The sequence below is a fragment of the Martes martes genome, assembly GCF_963455335.1.
Source record: "Martes martes genome assembly, chromosome: 9".
Classification (NCBI taxonomy): Eukaryota; Metazoa; Chordata; class Mammalia; order Carnivora; family Mustelidae; genus Martes; species Martes martes.
In genome coordinates, this window is record NC_137896.1 from 120134853 (window position 1) to 120152429 (window position 17577).

The 17577-nt window shown below is 49.1% G+C and overlaps 1 protein-coding gene across 1 annotated transcript in view; it reads right to left on the reverse strand.

The window, feature by feature from the left end:
- Nucleotides 1-17577, reverse strand: part of EFR3B (EFR3 homolog B) — a gene marked incomplete at its 5' end in the record, with an annotated part of 84400 nt that overhangs the window by 32308 nt on the left and 34515 nt on the right. The window contains 3 exons of the mRNA XM_080814695.1: nt 4914-5064; nt 13508-13635; nt 14670-14746. Coding sequence (XP_080670821.1) covers nt 4914-5064; nt 13508-13635; nt 14670-14746 — 356 coding nt within the window. The remainder of the gene's footprint in view (nt 1-4913; nt 5065-13507; nt 13636-14669; nt 14747-17577) is intronic.

The following is a 17577-nucleotide window of genomic DNA, read 5'->3' on the forward strand; positions in this document are numbered from 1 at the left end:
TCTGCCTACTTGTGATCTCACTCTGTCAAATAAATAAAATCTTAAAAAAAAAAATAAAGACAATTTGCCGACTATTGGGGAAATTTGGATTTGTACTAAATATTAAACAAATATCATGGAATGGTCGTTCATTTTGTCAGGTGAGCTAAAGGTATTTTGCAGTTACGCAGAACGTATGTTTTTTCTTGTGAGTTTGTTCACTGACTTTGTTGACACTGACACTGGAAGAGACTCGAACTTCCACGTCGATCGAGGGAAGGAACCAGAGACGGGGAAGGATGGAGAAGCTGGAGGAGAGAGAGAATGGATGGAGAAAGCTCCTGCCCAGATGGGACTCTTCTGGAGAGGAAGGTGGATGCGGGAAGTTGCGGGAACCCCACCTATTTTCTCAGGGACAGAAGAAAGCGAAGCTGCGTCTAACGCGGAGGAAGCCAGGAAGCCAATATGGGAGGGGATTGGACTGAAAAGAAAGGAAGGTTTGCAGAGACCACTGAGAAGGTGAGTGAGGGCAGTGGCTAAAAAAAAAAAAAAAAAAAAAGGACTAAGGACCCTGAAAGCCCAAATTAAATTTTGCAGCTGGTATCCACAGAGTCCCAGACCCACACATCTTATGGTTTTCAGAGGCACTTCTCTGAACCGGGCCATTCGGGTGGGGAGGGCAGTGTGGCCGAGGGGCAGGGAAGCAAGGACGGGTGGAAAGCAACGGCTCCCACCCAGGTTCAGGAGGGGAGTCAAAGAAAGGGAGCACCCGTGGCAGCTGAACCTGGGCTAGAAAGGAAGGCATCCTGGAGGCGAGGTCTGGAGGAGACTGGTGGGAGGGCGAGATGGGAAGGACGGGACACAGGCAAGTCCCAGCGGGAAATCTGTTTTCCCAGAGGGAGACGACTCCCGGCTCCTGCATCCCTCCAGCGCCAGGAAGGAAGCCACCCTTCCCTGCAGGGCCTCTGCATGCCTGACCGAAGGTGGTGGTTCAGCGAGAACACAAACGCCTGTGTGCCATTGACGTTGGGCTGCTGAGAGCTGAAAGTCTGGTTTCATTTTTATTTTTATTTATTTGGGAAAGAGAGAGTGATCCAGAGAAAGAGCATAAACAGGGGAAGGGGTAGGGGCAGAGGGAGAACCAGGCTCCCCACTGAGCAGGGAGCCCGACTGGGGCTCAATCTTGGGACCCTGAGATCATGACCTGTGCCAAAGGCAGGTGCTTAACGGACTGAGCCACACAGACGCCCCTGAAGATGCAGTTTAAAAAAATTTCAGGTAAAATTTACAAAACCTAAAGTTAACCCTCTTAAAGTGCACAATTCCGTGGCCCTTAATACATTCACATTTTGCAGTGAAAGCATTTTATCATCTGCAAAGGAGCCCCAGTACCCACTAAGCAGTCACCCCCACTGCCCGCTTCCCCAGCCCCAGGCAAGCATTCTTCTCCTTTCTGCACCCGTGGATTGACCGAGACCGGACACTCATCTAAATGGAATCACACACCATGTGACTTTTGGGCTGTTTCCATCTTTTGACTGTGGCGGGTGGTGTTTCTGTGAGCATTTGTGTCCAGAATTTGTCTGAGTACCTGTTTTCAGTTCTTGGGGGTCTATACCTAGGAAGACTTGCTGAGTCCTCTAGTAATTCTGTTTAACTTTGAGGAAACACTTACCTGTTTTCCATCGTACCCACACCATTTTACTTTTTACTAGCAATGTATGAGGGTTTTGATTTCTACACATTCTTGCCAACATTTGTCATTTATAGTGTTTTGGCTTTTATTTTGTTTTGTTTTGTTTTTTTCTTAAAGATTTTATTTATTTATTTAACAGAGAGATAGCACAAGTAGGCAGAGTAGCAGGCAGAAGGAGATGGAAAATCAGGCTCTCTGCTGAGCAGCGAGTGCAACTCGGGACTCGATCCCAGGATGCTGGGATCATGACCTGAGTGAAGGCAGTCGCTTAACTGACTGAGCCACCCAGGCGCCCTTTGTTTTGTTTTTAATGGTCATCCCCGGGCTGTGAGGTGGTAGCCCACGGTTTTGGCTTGTATTTTCCCAACGATTAGTGATGTTGAGCATCTTTTCACGTGTGTCTTGGCCATCTGTGGATCGCCTTTGGAGAAAGGTCTATTCAAATCCTGGGCCATTTTTTAATTGGGTTGTCTTTCTTTTGTTGAGTTGTAAGAATTTCTCATACATTCTGGTTGTTGGACCCTTATCAGGTATATGATTGGTAAATTTTTTCTCCCATTCTGTGGCTGTCTTTTCCCTTTCTCAGTAGTGTCGTTGGATGCGCAAAAGTCTTTAATTTGATGAAGTCTGTGGTCTATTTATTCTTTTTTGTTGTTTCTGCTTTTAATGATGTACCTAAGCATCCACGGCCAGATTCTAGATCATGAACACAGAATCCTTTAGTTTCTTCTAAGAGCTCTGTAGTTTCAGCTCTTACATTTAGGTCTTTGTTTATTTTGAGTTAATTTTTGTATATGTTGTGAGGTAGGGACCAAAGTGCAAACTGTAACCCATGAATCTTCTTAAGAGTTTACTGTTTGTATACATGAGGCTAACACATTGGATTGGTCATACAGGGGACCTTGGCACTTTCAGATTTAATATTTTCAGTTTATCATCAGGGAGTGAGCTCAAAAGGTCAAGACACATGGTCACTTCCCTGTCCCTGAGACACACATATGGACCCATCAGGCAGTGAGGCAGGTGCACACTGGCAAATCCCTGAACAAGTAAAGTGAGCTTAGCTGGCCCTGGCTCTCATCTTCTCGGATTTTCCTGGCACTCATCATCCTCCAAAACCCCGATATTCTCCTTAAGGGCTTGAAAGCATCCCTTACATTTCAAAAATCACACTTTACTGCATGCAACATGCAGGATTGGCGTTAGCACATTTGGATTTTGTGAGAAGTCTCAACACAACGTCATCCTTATGGTGATCAAGTACAAGCTGGACGAACACCTCTTAGAGGTGAAGAAAGGAAGAAAGGAAGGGAGGGAGGGAGGAACCCTGCACAGGTTTAAGGCTGCCGTGCTTCAGCGGTCCCCAAATCTGCTGCTAGCATCGCATGGGAAGCTTCCTTTTCTCTTTCTTTCTCTTTCCCCCTCCTTCCGTGTCTTTCTGTTAATTTCCTAGCAGCAAAACCCTTTATCCAAATGAAGGGTTGCAAACTTCCAGACAGGACTCTTCTAGTCCTCCTCCCGGTCCTCCTCTGCCCCCACGAGGCCTCAAAGCCCCACGAAAACCAGTTGAAACTCCCAGGCTAGACTCTCTAGGATGACATCAAGTGCTGGCCGTCTGGCTGTTCTAAGATGATAAGGAGAAGAGGAACCCCGTTCTCGCAGGGGCTTGTGGAGGTCCTAGGCTTTGGGAGCTGGGAAGAGCATCTGGATGAGGGGTGCCACCAGCCCAAGCTGCCTCCCAAGCTGGACTTTGAATCTATTGTAATTATGTGACTTCACTTATCGCCTGTCCTTATATAACCTTCATTGAATGCAGCACCAGAATCATGAGCTGACTCACTCCGCAGATGAGGCAGGGACTCGCTGTCATGGGGAATCTAGGAAATCTTCGAGGCTGGAGCTAAGAAAACACCTACCCCGGGCCAGGTCTGGCTGTGGGGAAGGGCAGCTGGGGCAGCCGCCTGCTTCTGTGTCCCCCATGGGGAGAGGCCCTCTGGATGCATGATGACTGGCTTATGTTCCGTTCGGATGTTCTCTCCTAGACTAGAGTTATCTTAAACAGGACAAATGAAACAGTATCAGAAGCTGTTGCCAGGGCAACCTGACAAAAGACTTCACCCTCAGCTACTGTACATGTAATTTGTCAAAGGCAGCTGGCTTCTAGGGAGAGGAAAGGGAAGGCCATAGTTGCTACTTTGGGGCCCGGAAATTAAAATTAAAATTTAAAGACTATCTTCTGGTGAACTCAGCTCAGGTAGGACAGGAAAGCAGCTGTGATCTATGCAATAAAAATTCAGAAAAGCCAGGCCGGGCAGGCGAAGAGGGCACACACCTTGGCCTTGTGTTTTGTGATAGCTGTAAAATGGTCGCCTATCGGGGCTTTTAAGGCGAAGCCGCTGGAAGGCCTGGAGCTGAAAGTATGCCCCGAAGAGGAGGGAGGAGGACCGAGAGCGAGACATTGAAGAAAGCCACCGGGATATTCCAGAATATATAGATAAATACGAGGTGGGGAGTTTTTGACACATCACATTTGATATCCCCCCAAACCATAACCTCTCATGACAGCAGCCCCTTTACGGGGAACAGCATTACAGAGCTTGGACCAACTTCAGTCGGCTCACGGTATGGACGGAAAGACGGGTCCATAAAAGATAGCCCACTCCGGGTCACCAGCGGAGCAAGGGCAGAACTGAGCCAGAAGTCCCGTTTCCTGCTTCCCCGTGATCTTCCCACTTAGCTGATGCCTCTGTCCAACAGCTTTCCAAGTGGGGCCCATAGAGTCAGGGGCCACGCTGTGAGGGCACGGGACACCCCCCGCCCTCAAAGGAATGGCTCCCTTTCCATCTACTTTTATATCCGTTGGAGCTCCACTTAAAATTATTTCAGGGGAAAAAAATCCAAGACCAGAAAACGTTTGAAGATCGCCAGTCTAAAGATACACACAGCAGATCGTGGCCGTGGTTGCACAACCTTGTGAACATGTTAAAAACCACAGAATCATATGCTTTACTATGTGAACTTTGTCTTTAACATTTATTCTGTTTATTCTATATTTATCTAAATTAAAAGACCAAATAGCCCTTATTTCATGCAAAGAGGGACACGAAGGTAAGAGGTGAGTTATACTTAGAGTCAGAAACTGAATAGGAATGGATTATAGCAAGGCTGACCCAGATGTCCTCCAGGAACCCCCCGCCCCTGGTCCTCCCCAATCCCCACCCCCCAGCCGGCTCCTTACCGAGTTGGTGCCGAGGATCTGCAGGTTGGGCTTCTCCGACTCCAGCAGCTTGGCCACCATCTTGAGGAAACTCTCCACGAAGAGGTTGATGCTCTGGCAATGGCAGGCCATGAGCAATTGGTCCAGCGCCTCCATGGCGATGCACACATACCTGGGGAAAGCAACACCATCACTGGGTTTCAAGCCCATCCCACCCTCATTGCATGACTGGGACAAGCAGCACAGTGACCACCCGGCCAGCATCTGGGTAATGAGGCTCTTCCAATAGGATGCCAATGTCTGGACAGCCATTCCAGCTGGCGCCCATTGCAGCCCAGCACCAAGAATCAGCAGGAACCAGCCCTGGAAGGGAGCCTGGAGACCAGCTCTCCCCAGCCACTCCTTCTACAGATGAAGAACGTAAGGACAGACAGGTGTACCATCTCATGACTTGATATAAGCAGAAAGAATTGATGCTCAGAAGAGCAAATTCTGAACCCAAACCTGATGAGATCAAAGAATTACTAGATCTGAGGTCAAAAAGTACTTGTTGGGCACCCACAGGGGAAACACTCTGTCTTAGTGAGGGGTGTAGTAGGAAGAGGTCCTTCAATTCGAGGAGCCTGGACTTGGATGGACAAGATAAATGCACAGATATCTCCTGTAAAGGGAACATAAAAAATACTACAAGAAAATCATGCAGAACATTCCACAGAGTTCCAAAGGAGAGAGATGACTCTAATGGGGAGGAAGAGAAGAACTTTAGGAAGAATGTTTGTGAAGAATCTGAGATGGGCCTGAAGACCAGTCAACTGTGAAGGTTAAAGAGTAAAAACCTGCAGATATTGCATTTGAAGACCTCCAAAGTCCTCTGATCATCACACAATATGGTTGCTGGTATTACCATATTTAGGTGACACATTTCATACTTAGAGAGAGCATCTGTACCTCACAGAGGATAAGATACACAAGGAACAAAATTATTATTTTTTCCTAACGAAGATGATTCTGAGGCCCAAACTTCTTATTCCTTCTAAAGTCTAAAACCTGAATACCTTCAGAAACTGGAAATATGCAGCACCCAATGACGAACGTACTAGGTAGGTCAGCCCATCCCATTTCTTGACAACTACATAAAAACTTTTTCAGATTTCAAGCTATTTCAAGCTTCATATTTCTACCCGCCCGCCCTTCAACCGCTTGAAAAGAGCAGTCCCATTTTTCTTACTCTTCTCTTCTCCACGCTAAAAATACCCAATCCTTCCCAAACTAGCCTTCACAGGACAACCCCTGATGATCCTGGCTGGTGGCTATCTCCTTCAATGCCTCTCCTGAACCCCAAGAAAAAAATGCCACGAATCAAATTCCTCCTGAGAATTAGGAGGGCACATCTGAGCCCAAACCCGACGTGTGTTCCACGGTGGCCACACGAGCGTGTGGTCAGTTAAGTTGCATCATGAAGGGTACATGCCTAACTTATAAGTCACTTGCACACTACAGAAAACGGAGAAGGGGCACCTCGGTTGAGCATCTGACTCTTGATTTTGCTTAGCTCAGGATCTCAGGGTTGTGAGATCGAGCCCTGCGTTGGGCTCCGTGCTGGGCGTGGAGCCTGGTTAAGATTCTCCCTCTCCCTCTGCCGCTGTCCATCCCCCTGATCTCTCTCTAGAAACAAAAAAAGAAAAAAAAAAAGAAAACAGAGTAGACGTTCATTAGAAAAGGTCATTGTTCACCTTCTAATGAAGAAGCTGCTGCAAATCTGTCCAGTATCAATCTAGCTGAAATCTTTGTAATTTTTTTCTAGGGAGTCAACTTTCTGAGGCAGAACGCTAGACATCGCTCCTGGAATCTCGTTCCCCCCTTTTCCCTCGTAATTTGGAATTTTAGCGGAGCTTGTGGGGCTCACGGGGATCAGTTCCCAGTCCCTCTTGCTGCTAGCTGAGGCCACATGACGAAAATGTTCCCATTAAAATGAGAGAAAGCATTTGCGACAACGTGGATAGAACTAGAGGGTATTATGCTGAGCGAAATAAAGCAATCAGAGAAAGACAATTATATGATCTTCCTGGTATGAGGAATTTGCGAGGCAACATAGGGGGCTTGGGAGTAGGGAGGGAAAAAATGAAACAAGATGGGATCAGGAGGGAGACAAACCATAAGAGACTCTTAATCTCACAAAACGAACTGAGGGTTGCCGGGAGGTGAGGGGGGTAGGGAGAGGGTGGTTGGGTTATGGACATTGGGGAGGGTAGGTGCTACGGTGAGTGCTGTGAAGTGTGTAAACCTGGAGATTCACAGACCTGCACCCCTGGGGCTAATAATACATTATATGTTAATAAAAAAAAATGAGGGAAATCGAGGTGAACAATGTCGGCATCACTGGCTTAGAAGACAGGCTTGGCCCCTCCCCTCCTCCCTTCCTCCTGGGACTGAGGAGTGGCAGCCACTGGAGTCCCAGGCACTGGAGTCCCCGGACGATCCCCCCACCCACCCAACATTGTGAGGCTGGACACTCACCCGAGAGAGAGAGCAAAACCCCTTGCAAAACCCCGAAATGCTGGAGCCACTGTATTTTTACACAAAGAACACAGATACCTAATACTCAGGTCTAGGAGCACTTCGGAGACCCAGTGGTGCAAATAAAAGCGAATCCTGAGCAATCCAAGGCAAATCGGTGACCGACCTCCCAGATAGGAGGAGAGCTGGAAGGGCTTGGAGCCTGTGATGGGGAGGTCATCACAAGACTCCACGGACTCATGAGTGGACCCACGTGCCCGGGATGTCGATCCTTCTACTTGTTAATTCAAACCACGTGGACTAGAAGAGTCCTTCCTGATACACAGAAGTGCAGGGCAGGTCAAGTGGGCCGAGAACCCCAAACCTAACAGAGGTGCGGAGGAATCAGGGTAGTGCCTCCAAGTCGAAAGCAAGGAGCAAAAGACCTGTCTTGAAGATTAGTAGAGCTGTCAGCGCGAGCTTCCGGAGTGTGAACGCTGCCTCACGCTCGAGAGCCAGGCTCGTATGCCAGACACAGAATCGAGAATGAATTTAGAGATCTGTTCTCCCTTATGCCTCCATCCCAATCATACCCATCTTTGAATGTTAGGCAAGCATTTGAAAAGACTTTGATTAGAGAGTTGCTTATCTTCTTTTTTTAAAACCAAGTTTGGTGAAATACAAAACTAGATCAAAAGTATGACTACAAGGTGATTTCCGGGGGTTCCATGAGTCCACAACATAAGGCTGCACGATGACTCTTGGGGCAGCTGTGTGGTTTCAGATGTGTGTCCAAACAGCCTCACACAGGAGCCAGCCTTGCCAATCCAAACCTATAAAGTAACGGCCATCACGGTGTCTGTTTCCTTAATGTTCTTTTTTTTTTTTTTTTTTAAGACATCAGATACCACTTCTTAAGTGCTCTTGGGCTAACCTTTGTACTGAGCAATTATAAGAAAAGCAGCTTCCCTACCCTGAAATTTTCCTGCCCATTTAAAAAAAAATGTTTGGTGAACTGAGTCCACTATGATTAAATTATTACTTACTATTATTAAGCACTATTAAATAGTCATCACTGGGCATGTTTACAAGCGGATCAGGTCATGCTCTTGTCTACAGAATGTCTTTCAGAGAGAAGGCCAGCCCTGGGTCTCTGAGCTCCTGGAGCAAACGGGAGCCCCCAGTCCCTGCTGGGGTGGAGGGTGGGGTGCTGGCCATTCCCGGCTCGTGACAGCCTTGCTCTACAGATGCGATCACCATCGCAGTCCAGGAAACCTGCGATGCCTTGCAGACAGTCCCCGTGTGTTTCAGGTCGGCTGCGCTGGCCAGTGAGGCAGACTGAGTCGTGTACGTTTGGGGAAGCGGCCTGGCTGGGTGGGGCCCCTCCAAAGGAGACACAGTTTCCTCGCAGAAAAACCAGGCCCCATTTGGGCAACCAAACACGGCGGGTGGGAAACGGGGGCAGGCAGGGTAGAATTCTCTTCTCTCAGGAATCATCGCCAGCATCTTACGTACGAAGGGCTTCACCCTTAGTTCACAGAGCTTAAATGAGGGAAAGGAAGAGGCAGGGTGGGGTTTGGCAGGAGAAGAAACTAGAAGGCTTCCCAAATCCCAGAGCTTAGATCGCTGCTTTTCCTTTTCCTGTAAAAAATTACCAGAAAACCCTAAGAAGGAAAAAATAGTCCTTTGCTAACAAAATGATTGAATGAATGAGAAAATAAAATAACAAGCAATTGGCTACTAATCCAGAGTGGAAATTCTGATGGGAAGTGAAAATTATGGTAGAAAGAGAAACTGAAAAGTCCAGAAGTTTAAAGCCTAGTTCTTTGAACATGCTCTGCTTTGTTCCCCGTGTCGGGCCCCGATATGAAGGATGGAAAGGTTGTAATTATGAGCCTGAATTTTTCCAAGTATCTCAAAAGATTCACTCTCTAATCTCTACCTTCCCGGGGAGGTCTTGTAGTGGGGTCCACACTGTCAAGGAGAATAGAGTGTTCTGGAAGGAGTCTGGTGTAGTGGTGGGTCTGGGAGACTGGGCTGGCCTGAGTGCTAGGAGCTGGATGAGGCCGGACAGAGCTGGTGAGGACTAGCCCGCCACAGGGCCTGGGGGGAAAGGCAAGAGCGGGTACAGATGACAGCAGCAGGTGACGATGAAGGGTCCTGGATGTACTGGTAAGGCTCCCCAGCAGGCGAGGAAGGCAGAACCCAAGGAACCTGGGTTAGAATTGGGTTCGCGGGCAGCAACCGAAATCGGGAGAAGACACTTGACAGGTGATAACGACAGGAACTCAGCGACGACGGCCAAGGCAGGAGGTAAGTCATAACAGCTGAGGAAAATACACAGGAGATGAGGCAAGACATGTCTCCTGTTGAAGTCTAGAAGAGGAAGCCCGTTCTGTTTGAACACCTTGAGCTCGGTCAAGAGTCCCTGAACCCGAGGAAAGGAGGAGCAGGTGTATAGAGTCTGGGAACAGTGGGGGGCGGGGGGTGTTGGAGAGGAGAGGCAAAGTCATAGATGAAGACAGGCAGGCAGGAGAGAGGGGACGCTTTAGCAAGGCCAGTCACTGCCTGAGAATCACTCAAAGGTCAGTCGCCTTGACAAAGAACCTCTTATTCTAAGCAGTTGGAATGTACTTGGTCAGCCCCACTCCAGTACAGAATCTTCTGGGCTTTAGGAACTCAGATATAGGGGCTGACCTCAGCAGAGGGAGGGAGGCATGAACCCCCTCTCCAGGTTCTAGGGCTGTTCTAGCCGTTGGGCTGAACTGGAAGGAACATGCACAAAGAAAGAGAAAAACGGGAGGAAATCTCACTTTTTGCTGCTCTGCACGTCTCTGCCCGTCATAGCTCAGGTCAGTGAGCTGTACCTCAGAATTCACAGCCTAGCCTCTCTCCACCCACATTTGGTCATCATTCCTGATGCTGAACACAGGTAAAGGCAGAGTTCACACCCACTGGAGTGGGGTGAAAAGGCCGGGAGGCGGGGGGGGGGGTCAAAGAGGATGGTTCTGCCCCTGAGGCCAACCCCCGAGGTTCACATCCATGTAGTTAAACCATAAATACAGACACCTGCGTGATCACAGGGAGACACAGCCCTCAGACTGTCTGTAGGCGAATATTTGCGCTTCCAAAGCTGCCATCAGGAAGCTACTAATGACAAGGAAGACGGTAATGATGTACATAGCACTGGGCTGGGCAAGATGGGGCGGGTAGGGAGGGAGAACGGGAGATCAAATCTAACGGATTTCTCTTCTCCAAATGTTTACGATTAAAACTTCCACTGAGGCCTTCCAGGCTTTAAACACTGAGAGGCTGCCACGACTATTTTTAACAGAACGATGCCGATTTCAAATTGCAGTTCTAAGGGCAGTGGAATGATTCTAATTGGCTCTGCTGACTATAGGACATTTTTATTGAGAGAACCATCCCTGCAGAGAGGGCGGATGAAATTAGTATTAAATGTTTAATGTTATTGCCAGCATATCAGTTTTCGGTTGAATCTAGGCCGAAGTCATTTTTACTTGCTTGAGCATGCTTTACAATATGTCAGGGCGATTTACGTAATCAGCACGTAGAGTCTATTTGTGCCCTTTTTATTGAGCGTGTGACCTAATTTTATTTTATAAAACGATGATAGAAATGTACTGTTTCTGGTCTTGCTGTCACTCCTAGGGAGAGCTTGATCCTGGATTCGCAGGTGGGTCCTGCAGACCTTGGAGGTCTACACCCTGTCAGCACAAGGCAAATGTTTTCACGCCAGTGCTCACTCTGGCTTCCTCGCCAGGAGGAAGGGAGCTTGGCAGGTGGTTGGGCTGTTGGGCCGTGGTGGGGGCCCATGACTGGGATCGAGAAGGAGAGAGCACTGTCGCAGAGGCATGAGGCTCAGAGAGCTGGGGATGGCTGGAGCGGGTCTGAGCAGGCAAGGCAGGTGTGGCGGGCATGGCTGGGGGAGCCTGGTGAGTTAGGGGCAGGTTGTAGAAGTCAAGCTGGGGAGGCTGCAATTTATTCAAAAGGAGCCAGGTCCATGTTCTGAAGGTCATAGCTAGTACTCATTTGGAAGGACCAGAACAGGAGAGAGAATGCAGGAAGAGAATTGCTAATGTTGCCGTGATCTGGAGTCTGCAGCAGGAGAAAGGAAGAAGCAGAGGAACGCAGAGCAGGGATGTGTGGAGAACGGAAGCAAACGGGACTTCAGAACAATGGCGCTAGATTTACCCTGCCCTCCAACCCATCAGCAATGCCACCAGGGATGTCTTCGGGTGTTCTTACATTCAGCTTTTGCACACACAAAAACCCAACCACACTGCTTGGAAAATGAGCTCTCGTAGCATTTACGGCATATTTGTTTTTACTTTATTTTCTACGCATTGGTATTTGTTGCTTATTTTTTAACTTAATTGTAAAACACTGCATTTGTAATTATACAGTCTATTTTTCATTTACTTAAGGCATTTTCATTATTATGGGAAAAGCATGTTTATAAACATCATTTCTATTGACTAGATAATATTTCACCAAGTGAGACATATTATAATTCACTAAACCCTTTTCCTCTTATTGGACATTAATTTCCAATAGTTCATTATCATAAAAAACACCACAATGAACATCTCTGTGTGTAAAGCTAGTTTATATTTAGGACTGATTTCTTCGGGGGGCGCCTGGGTGGCTCGGTGGGTTAAGCCTCTGCCTTTGGCTCCGGTCATGGTCTCGGGGTCCTGGGATTGAGACGTGCATCGGGCTCTCTGCTCAGCGGGGAGCCTGCTTCCCCCTCTCTCTCTGCCTGCCTCTGTCCCAACTTGTGATCTCTCTCTCTGTCAAATGAATAAATAAAATTAAAAAAAAAAAAAAAAGACTGATTTCTTGGGATAGAAGAATAGACAAAGAATTTACCGGATCAAAGGGCATACGCATTTTTGAAGACTTGACTTACATTTTAAAATTATGGTCATAAATGAACATAATGAACATATGGTCATATGAACAAATGAACATATGGTCATAAATGAACATAAAAATGTTCAATCAATTTGCACTTATTCTAGAAAAGTACGAAACTACCCCTCACGTTGCCATTCTTTGGTTAGTACTGGAAATACTTTTTTATCAGTTTGCTAAGTGAAGATAGTATCTTAGTGCTTCAAGCCACATCTTTGATTATAAGTTTATTGACCATTATTATTTCTCCTTCCTCTTTCTGTGAGTTGGTTACTTGGGGCCCTGGTTTCAGTTTTTAGTGACTCAGTTTCCCCACTCCAGCCCCACCATTGGTTTATACAAATAACAGACGAGTTTGAATCCTTTGTCTTATTCCTTCAAAACACTTCTTCTGGTTGTCATTTAAATTTTGGTGGTTTCTTTTTTGACATCAAAATATTTGAATTTTTAAACAGTTAAATCTATCGATCAGTCATTTTCATTTAAGGTTTCTTTTCTTTACTACACATAGCAAGTCCTTCCCTCTCAGATTGATAAATATTTCATTTTAGTGTGTTTTTAATGGACAAATTACCCCTAACCTTGCCTTCTCACTAGAATGTAGATGGTTCCTCCCTGCTTAAAAAAAAAAAAATATTGTTTGTTTGGTTTTTTTTAAATCAGAGATTGGGGGCAGGTGGGGCAGAGGGAGAGGGAGAGAGAGAATCCCAGGCAGGTGCCATGTCCAGCATGGAGCCCAACGTGAGGCTTGATCTCACAACCGTGAGATCACGACCTGAGCCGATATCAAGAGTCGGACACTCAACTGATTGAGCCACCCAGGCACACCCCCCTTCCCTGCTTTTTAAGACTGTAAGTTGCTTGGTTTGATGAGAATAATGGCAGAGTTTGGACTAGACCAACTTTTCAAGGCCCTAGAGTGTGGGTGAGGGCTTCTGGATAGAGACAAAAGGGGAAAATGGAGGCTAACAGAGGTGCTTCTAGGAAGCCAACAACCCCTTCTTCCCACATCTTGGCAATGGCATCAAATTTTACCTGCCATTGGAAAAACACATGCAACTCTTTTTCCAGTCTGTTCTGTGACCAAGTCTACTATCCTTTTCATAAAAGGACCCTATGTTTTGTCCTAAAAATACAATACTGCTTCTGAAAGCATCTCTCTCATTTTCTCACACTCTTACCCGTATCGATGACGACCCACATCACGGATGAGCCTCTCGGAGAGATAGGCACCAATTCGGTCCAGCTTCTCTGGAGCTGAGAGGGCATAGAAAGTCAGCTTCTCCATGTTGGTCTTCACCAGGCCATCCTGTAAAAGACAGAACCTCATGTCTCACCATGCCCATTCCATGGCTAGAAGGGTTCAAGTCTAAAGGTAAATAATATGTTGATCGAATTATCATTTTGCCCAGTGCCATTATGTATGTGACAAACACCCCATGTGGGGTCAGGGATACAGAAATGATTAAAACATGGTTCCTGCCTCCCAGGAACTCACAACTTAGCCCAGAGTGTGCCAGCTATAAATTAGAATAGTGGTATAAATGTACATATTATTTTTATATGTATATGGATATATGTATACATATATAGACACAAATGTATATGTACATGCGTGTAGGCGTGTATGTGTGTGTGTGTGTGTGTGTGCGTGTGTGAATGACAAGCCTTCACTGAAAGCAACTCAGAATTAAAATGTGTTGGAAATCCAGCCCTAAGACATGAACAGGAAGAGAAAGCAGTTCAGCAGCAATTAGGGAATTCTCCAGAGGATGCTGGAAATGTGGCCCTTCAACTGTCCATCAAGAAGATGTCATTGATTTCCAAAGAGCAAATCAAGAATATCAGATCCCGACATTTCCAAAACCACACAATCCATAATGCAGCCCAAGCGGGGAGCGGCGGCCGGGAAGCCAGGAAGCCAGGCCTCCCGTGTGCGCACAGCCAGACCCCAGGCGGGTGCCAGAGGGAGCCACAGAGAAGACACCGGCTCCTGAGCCAAAACCCAAGAAGGGAAGTGCTCACAGGACACAGCAGGGAGAGAGCACCATCAAGAGAGCGAGCAGTTCTAGAAACCACTGCTCAGAGAGACACGAGTGAGAAAGATGTCTCAGCTGTGCAGTAAAGACCTAAACCGAGCCGAAACCAGCTACACGAGTCCCCTGCAGATCCTGACTTCAGACAGATCCAAATCTCCGAGGCCTGCAGACCCCCGGCAGCCGCTCCGCACTGACCAGAGTCTGAGCAGGCCCACGGGCGAGGGGCTGGGAGACCCGCCTTCCCCTCGCAGCCCTGGATGGGGTGAGACGGTGGGCGGCGATGCCAAGCGGAGGAGTGACCCACCTCGGGATCCTCAGGGAAGATGTTGTCAACCAGCCTTTTGTACCTGGGGCGTAGAGCGCCGCAGCAGCCACAGACACCTAGAACAGCAAGAAGAAAAACCCATGAATGTGGCCTCCTGGGAACCAGGCCAAGGCGGCTTGTAAGGAATCAAACCCAGGCTGGGGAGCAGAAAGGTCCCGCCCCTCAAGTGCCGAGCCCCGGGGGCCCTGGGGTGGCCGTCTCTCACGACTTGCCTCATGCTACACCTTTGCCTTTGTGCTTTGCGTCCTTCGCTTGAGGGTCAAGCCCTGCAGCATGTGTGAGCGTGAAGCCGGGCCGTGGAGGGGCACTTTGAGGGCTGGGAGCTCACCCAAAGGTCAGGTGCTACCCCCGGACGGACGCGCGGGTGCGCGCGCGCGCACACACACACACACACACTCTCTCTCTCTCTCTCTCTCTCTCTCTCTCTCTCGGGGGCAGGACTATAAACCTGCCTCCAGCAACCCCAGAGCCTCCCCAGCGTCCTGGGAAGATGCACACAGCTTGAGGAGTGCTTGTTCCTCCCACCCACCCCCACGGACACCCCATTTCTTTTATTCTCTGCTCCTCAATATCAGCTACCTTCCCGTCCCCTGCGGCCATTTCCATTATAGAACGTTACGTGAAACGCTGATAAATTAACGTTACCATTAATTATTAACATTTGAAAATGCATCTTTAATGCAGGGTGATGGTGGTGTTTCAGGGTGGGGTGGAGTTCAAGGGGGCCAGCCCCCCATCGCAGTCCCCCCTGTGCCAGCCTCCCCCCACCCAGGGCTACCCCCCCATCCCCACCCCATGAGGTGTCTACCAGCCTGTGGCAAAATGAGAGACCGAGAACAACGCGGTACATTTCCAGAAAGCTGAATCTATTGCATGTAGAAGGCTCCCTGACATGACCTCTTTCTGTGTCTTTGAGTGCTGTGAGATGATGGTGTTAGGAAACCAGTGATAATAGACCAAACCCTGGGAAAATAAAAAGCAGGCCCCACCATAAACTGTCTTTAGACAAAGGACACGGAACCCTCTGGGATCCGGTGCTGTTTCCACCTTCCTCCCACCCCCGGGATCTTTCCTTACACCTTCCGGCCACACCTCTCCCTGCCTGGTGCGGGGAGTGGGCATGGCAGGGAGGAGCCGAGGGGAGGACAGCGAAGGGCCTGGGAAAGTGCACCCCCCAAAAATAATTGTTCCCTTATCCTCCCAATTAATGCTTAATTCTGCTTGTACAAACTCTGCAGTCGGAATCCAAGTGCACCGTGGGAGGATCGAGGCCATGGACCATTCAGGAAAGAATGAATTACTTTAGTGGGAATTACTTGAATCACACAAAGAGCTTTACAGCTGCGGAGAAAAGCGGCTCCCTGGGAATTTTGATTGTGGGGGTGGGGGGGTAGCGGGCGGCTGTGCCAGGAGGAGGAAGGAGCAGAGATTTGGGGTGACTCCGGTACAAGGGAACGGGTGCTATCTGGGAGAAGGCCGGGGGCACGCCACAGGAGGACAGGCCACCCGGTAACTGGCTCACATCACCCCTCGCCCGCCTCACAGGCAGCTGCGCGCCCCCAGCTTTCCACCTGCCCTGCGGAGGGCCGCAGACCTGGTCGGCGGCTGCAGAGTCAGGCCCTCTGCGCTCATCTCCTCTCTGCCCACGCCTGGGAGGGGGTTTTCGGGCTCTGGACGCCAGCCAGGGCTACTTCTCCTGATGGAACAGCTCCCAGGGGTGGTGTTCTCTGTCCCGGGTCTCGAAGGCTGGGATCGAAGCCCGGGATCGAAGCCCATCCTCCCTCCCCCTTCGGCCACCCTGCCCTCTGCCCAGTGCAGCCGTCAGCACGCTTTTTCCCAAGATGCCCACAGGACATGCCCTCCGCTCTCCCAGCAACCTCCTTCGTCGCTGTCCCCAGACCAGGAGAACCGGCCATTTGTGTCTGAAGGGAGTGAGGACAGAGCATCGCAGAGAAGCTGGCACTGCACAGCCCCAGTGCCTGTTCCTCCCTCCGGCGTGTCTAAGAGGCCTAGGGGGCAGGGCCTGCACAGGACACAGGCCAAGCTCCTTAGAAACCCAGACTTGTCAGGAAGCACAAGCCCATTTTGGGTACTCAGGGCAGAAAGCTCTGTGCAGGGGCACCAAGGGGGCTGGGGGCTCTTGGTGCTACCAGTGGGGACACAAGCCACCTCCCAGAGTGAGCAGGCCTGGCTGTATCTCGGTCTAGGGACATGGGCTCGGTGTCTTCCCAGTAAAACCAGGCAGCCTGTTGGTCTCCTGATCTCTCGTCTCTAGAAGGGGTAGGCCTCACGTGCCCCTTCTGTCCCGTGCCTCCTTCTCTAACCCACGGGCCTCTCCCTGGAACAGGCCTCTCCCAGCACAGAGGCTGTGAGGAGCCACAGGGCATGGCCCCGGGGAGAACCAGTCGCATTCAAGGCCCCAGGGCACTGTCCCACCATACGGGGAGCGGTAAGAAGGCGGAAAGAACAAGAGAGGAGAGCGGGTACCCCCTCATCAACAAAGCTGCCACTGTTTTCAGGGTCCCTCCTGACTTAGGTCCTGGGGCTTTTTCCTGGTCTGTTCTTCCCTTCCGACCTCCTCAGACCCCTTGAGGGCTTGTGAGGTAGAGTGGTCAACAGCACGGCCTTCCTTTTTTTTTTTTTCTTTTTTTAAAAAGATTTTATTTATGTATTTGAGAGAGAGAGAGAATAAGAGAGAGAGCATGTACATGCAGGAGCTGGGGGAGGGGAGAGGAGCCCAGGCAGACTGAGAAGCAGACTCCCCACTGAGTACAGAGCCGGTCTCGGGACTCGATTCCAGGACCCAAGATCATGACCTGAGCCCAAGGCAGAAGCTTAACCGACTGAGCCACCCGGGTGCCTCACAGCATGGTTTCTAGTGAAATCC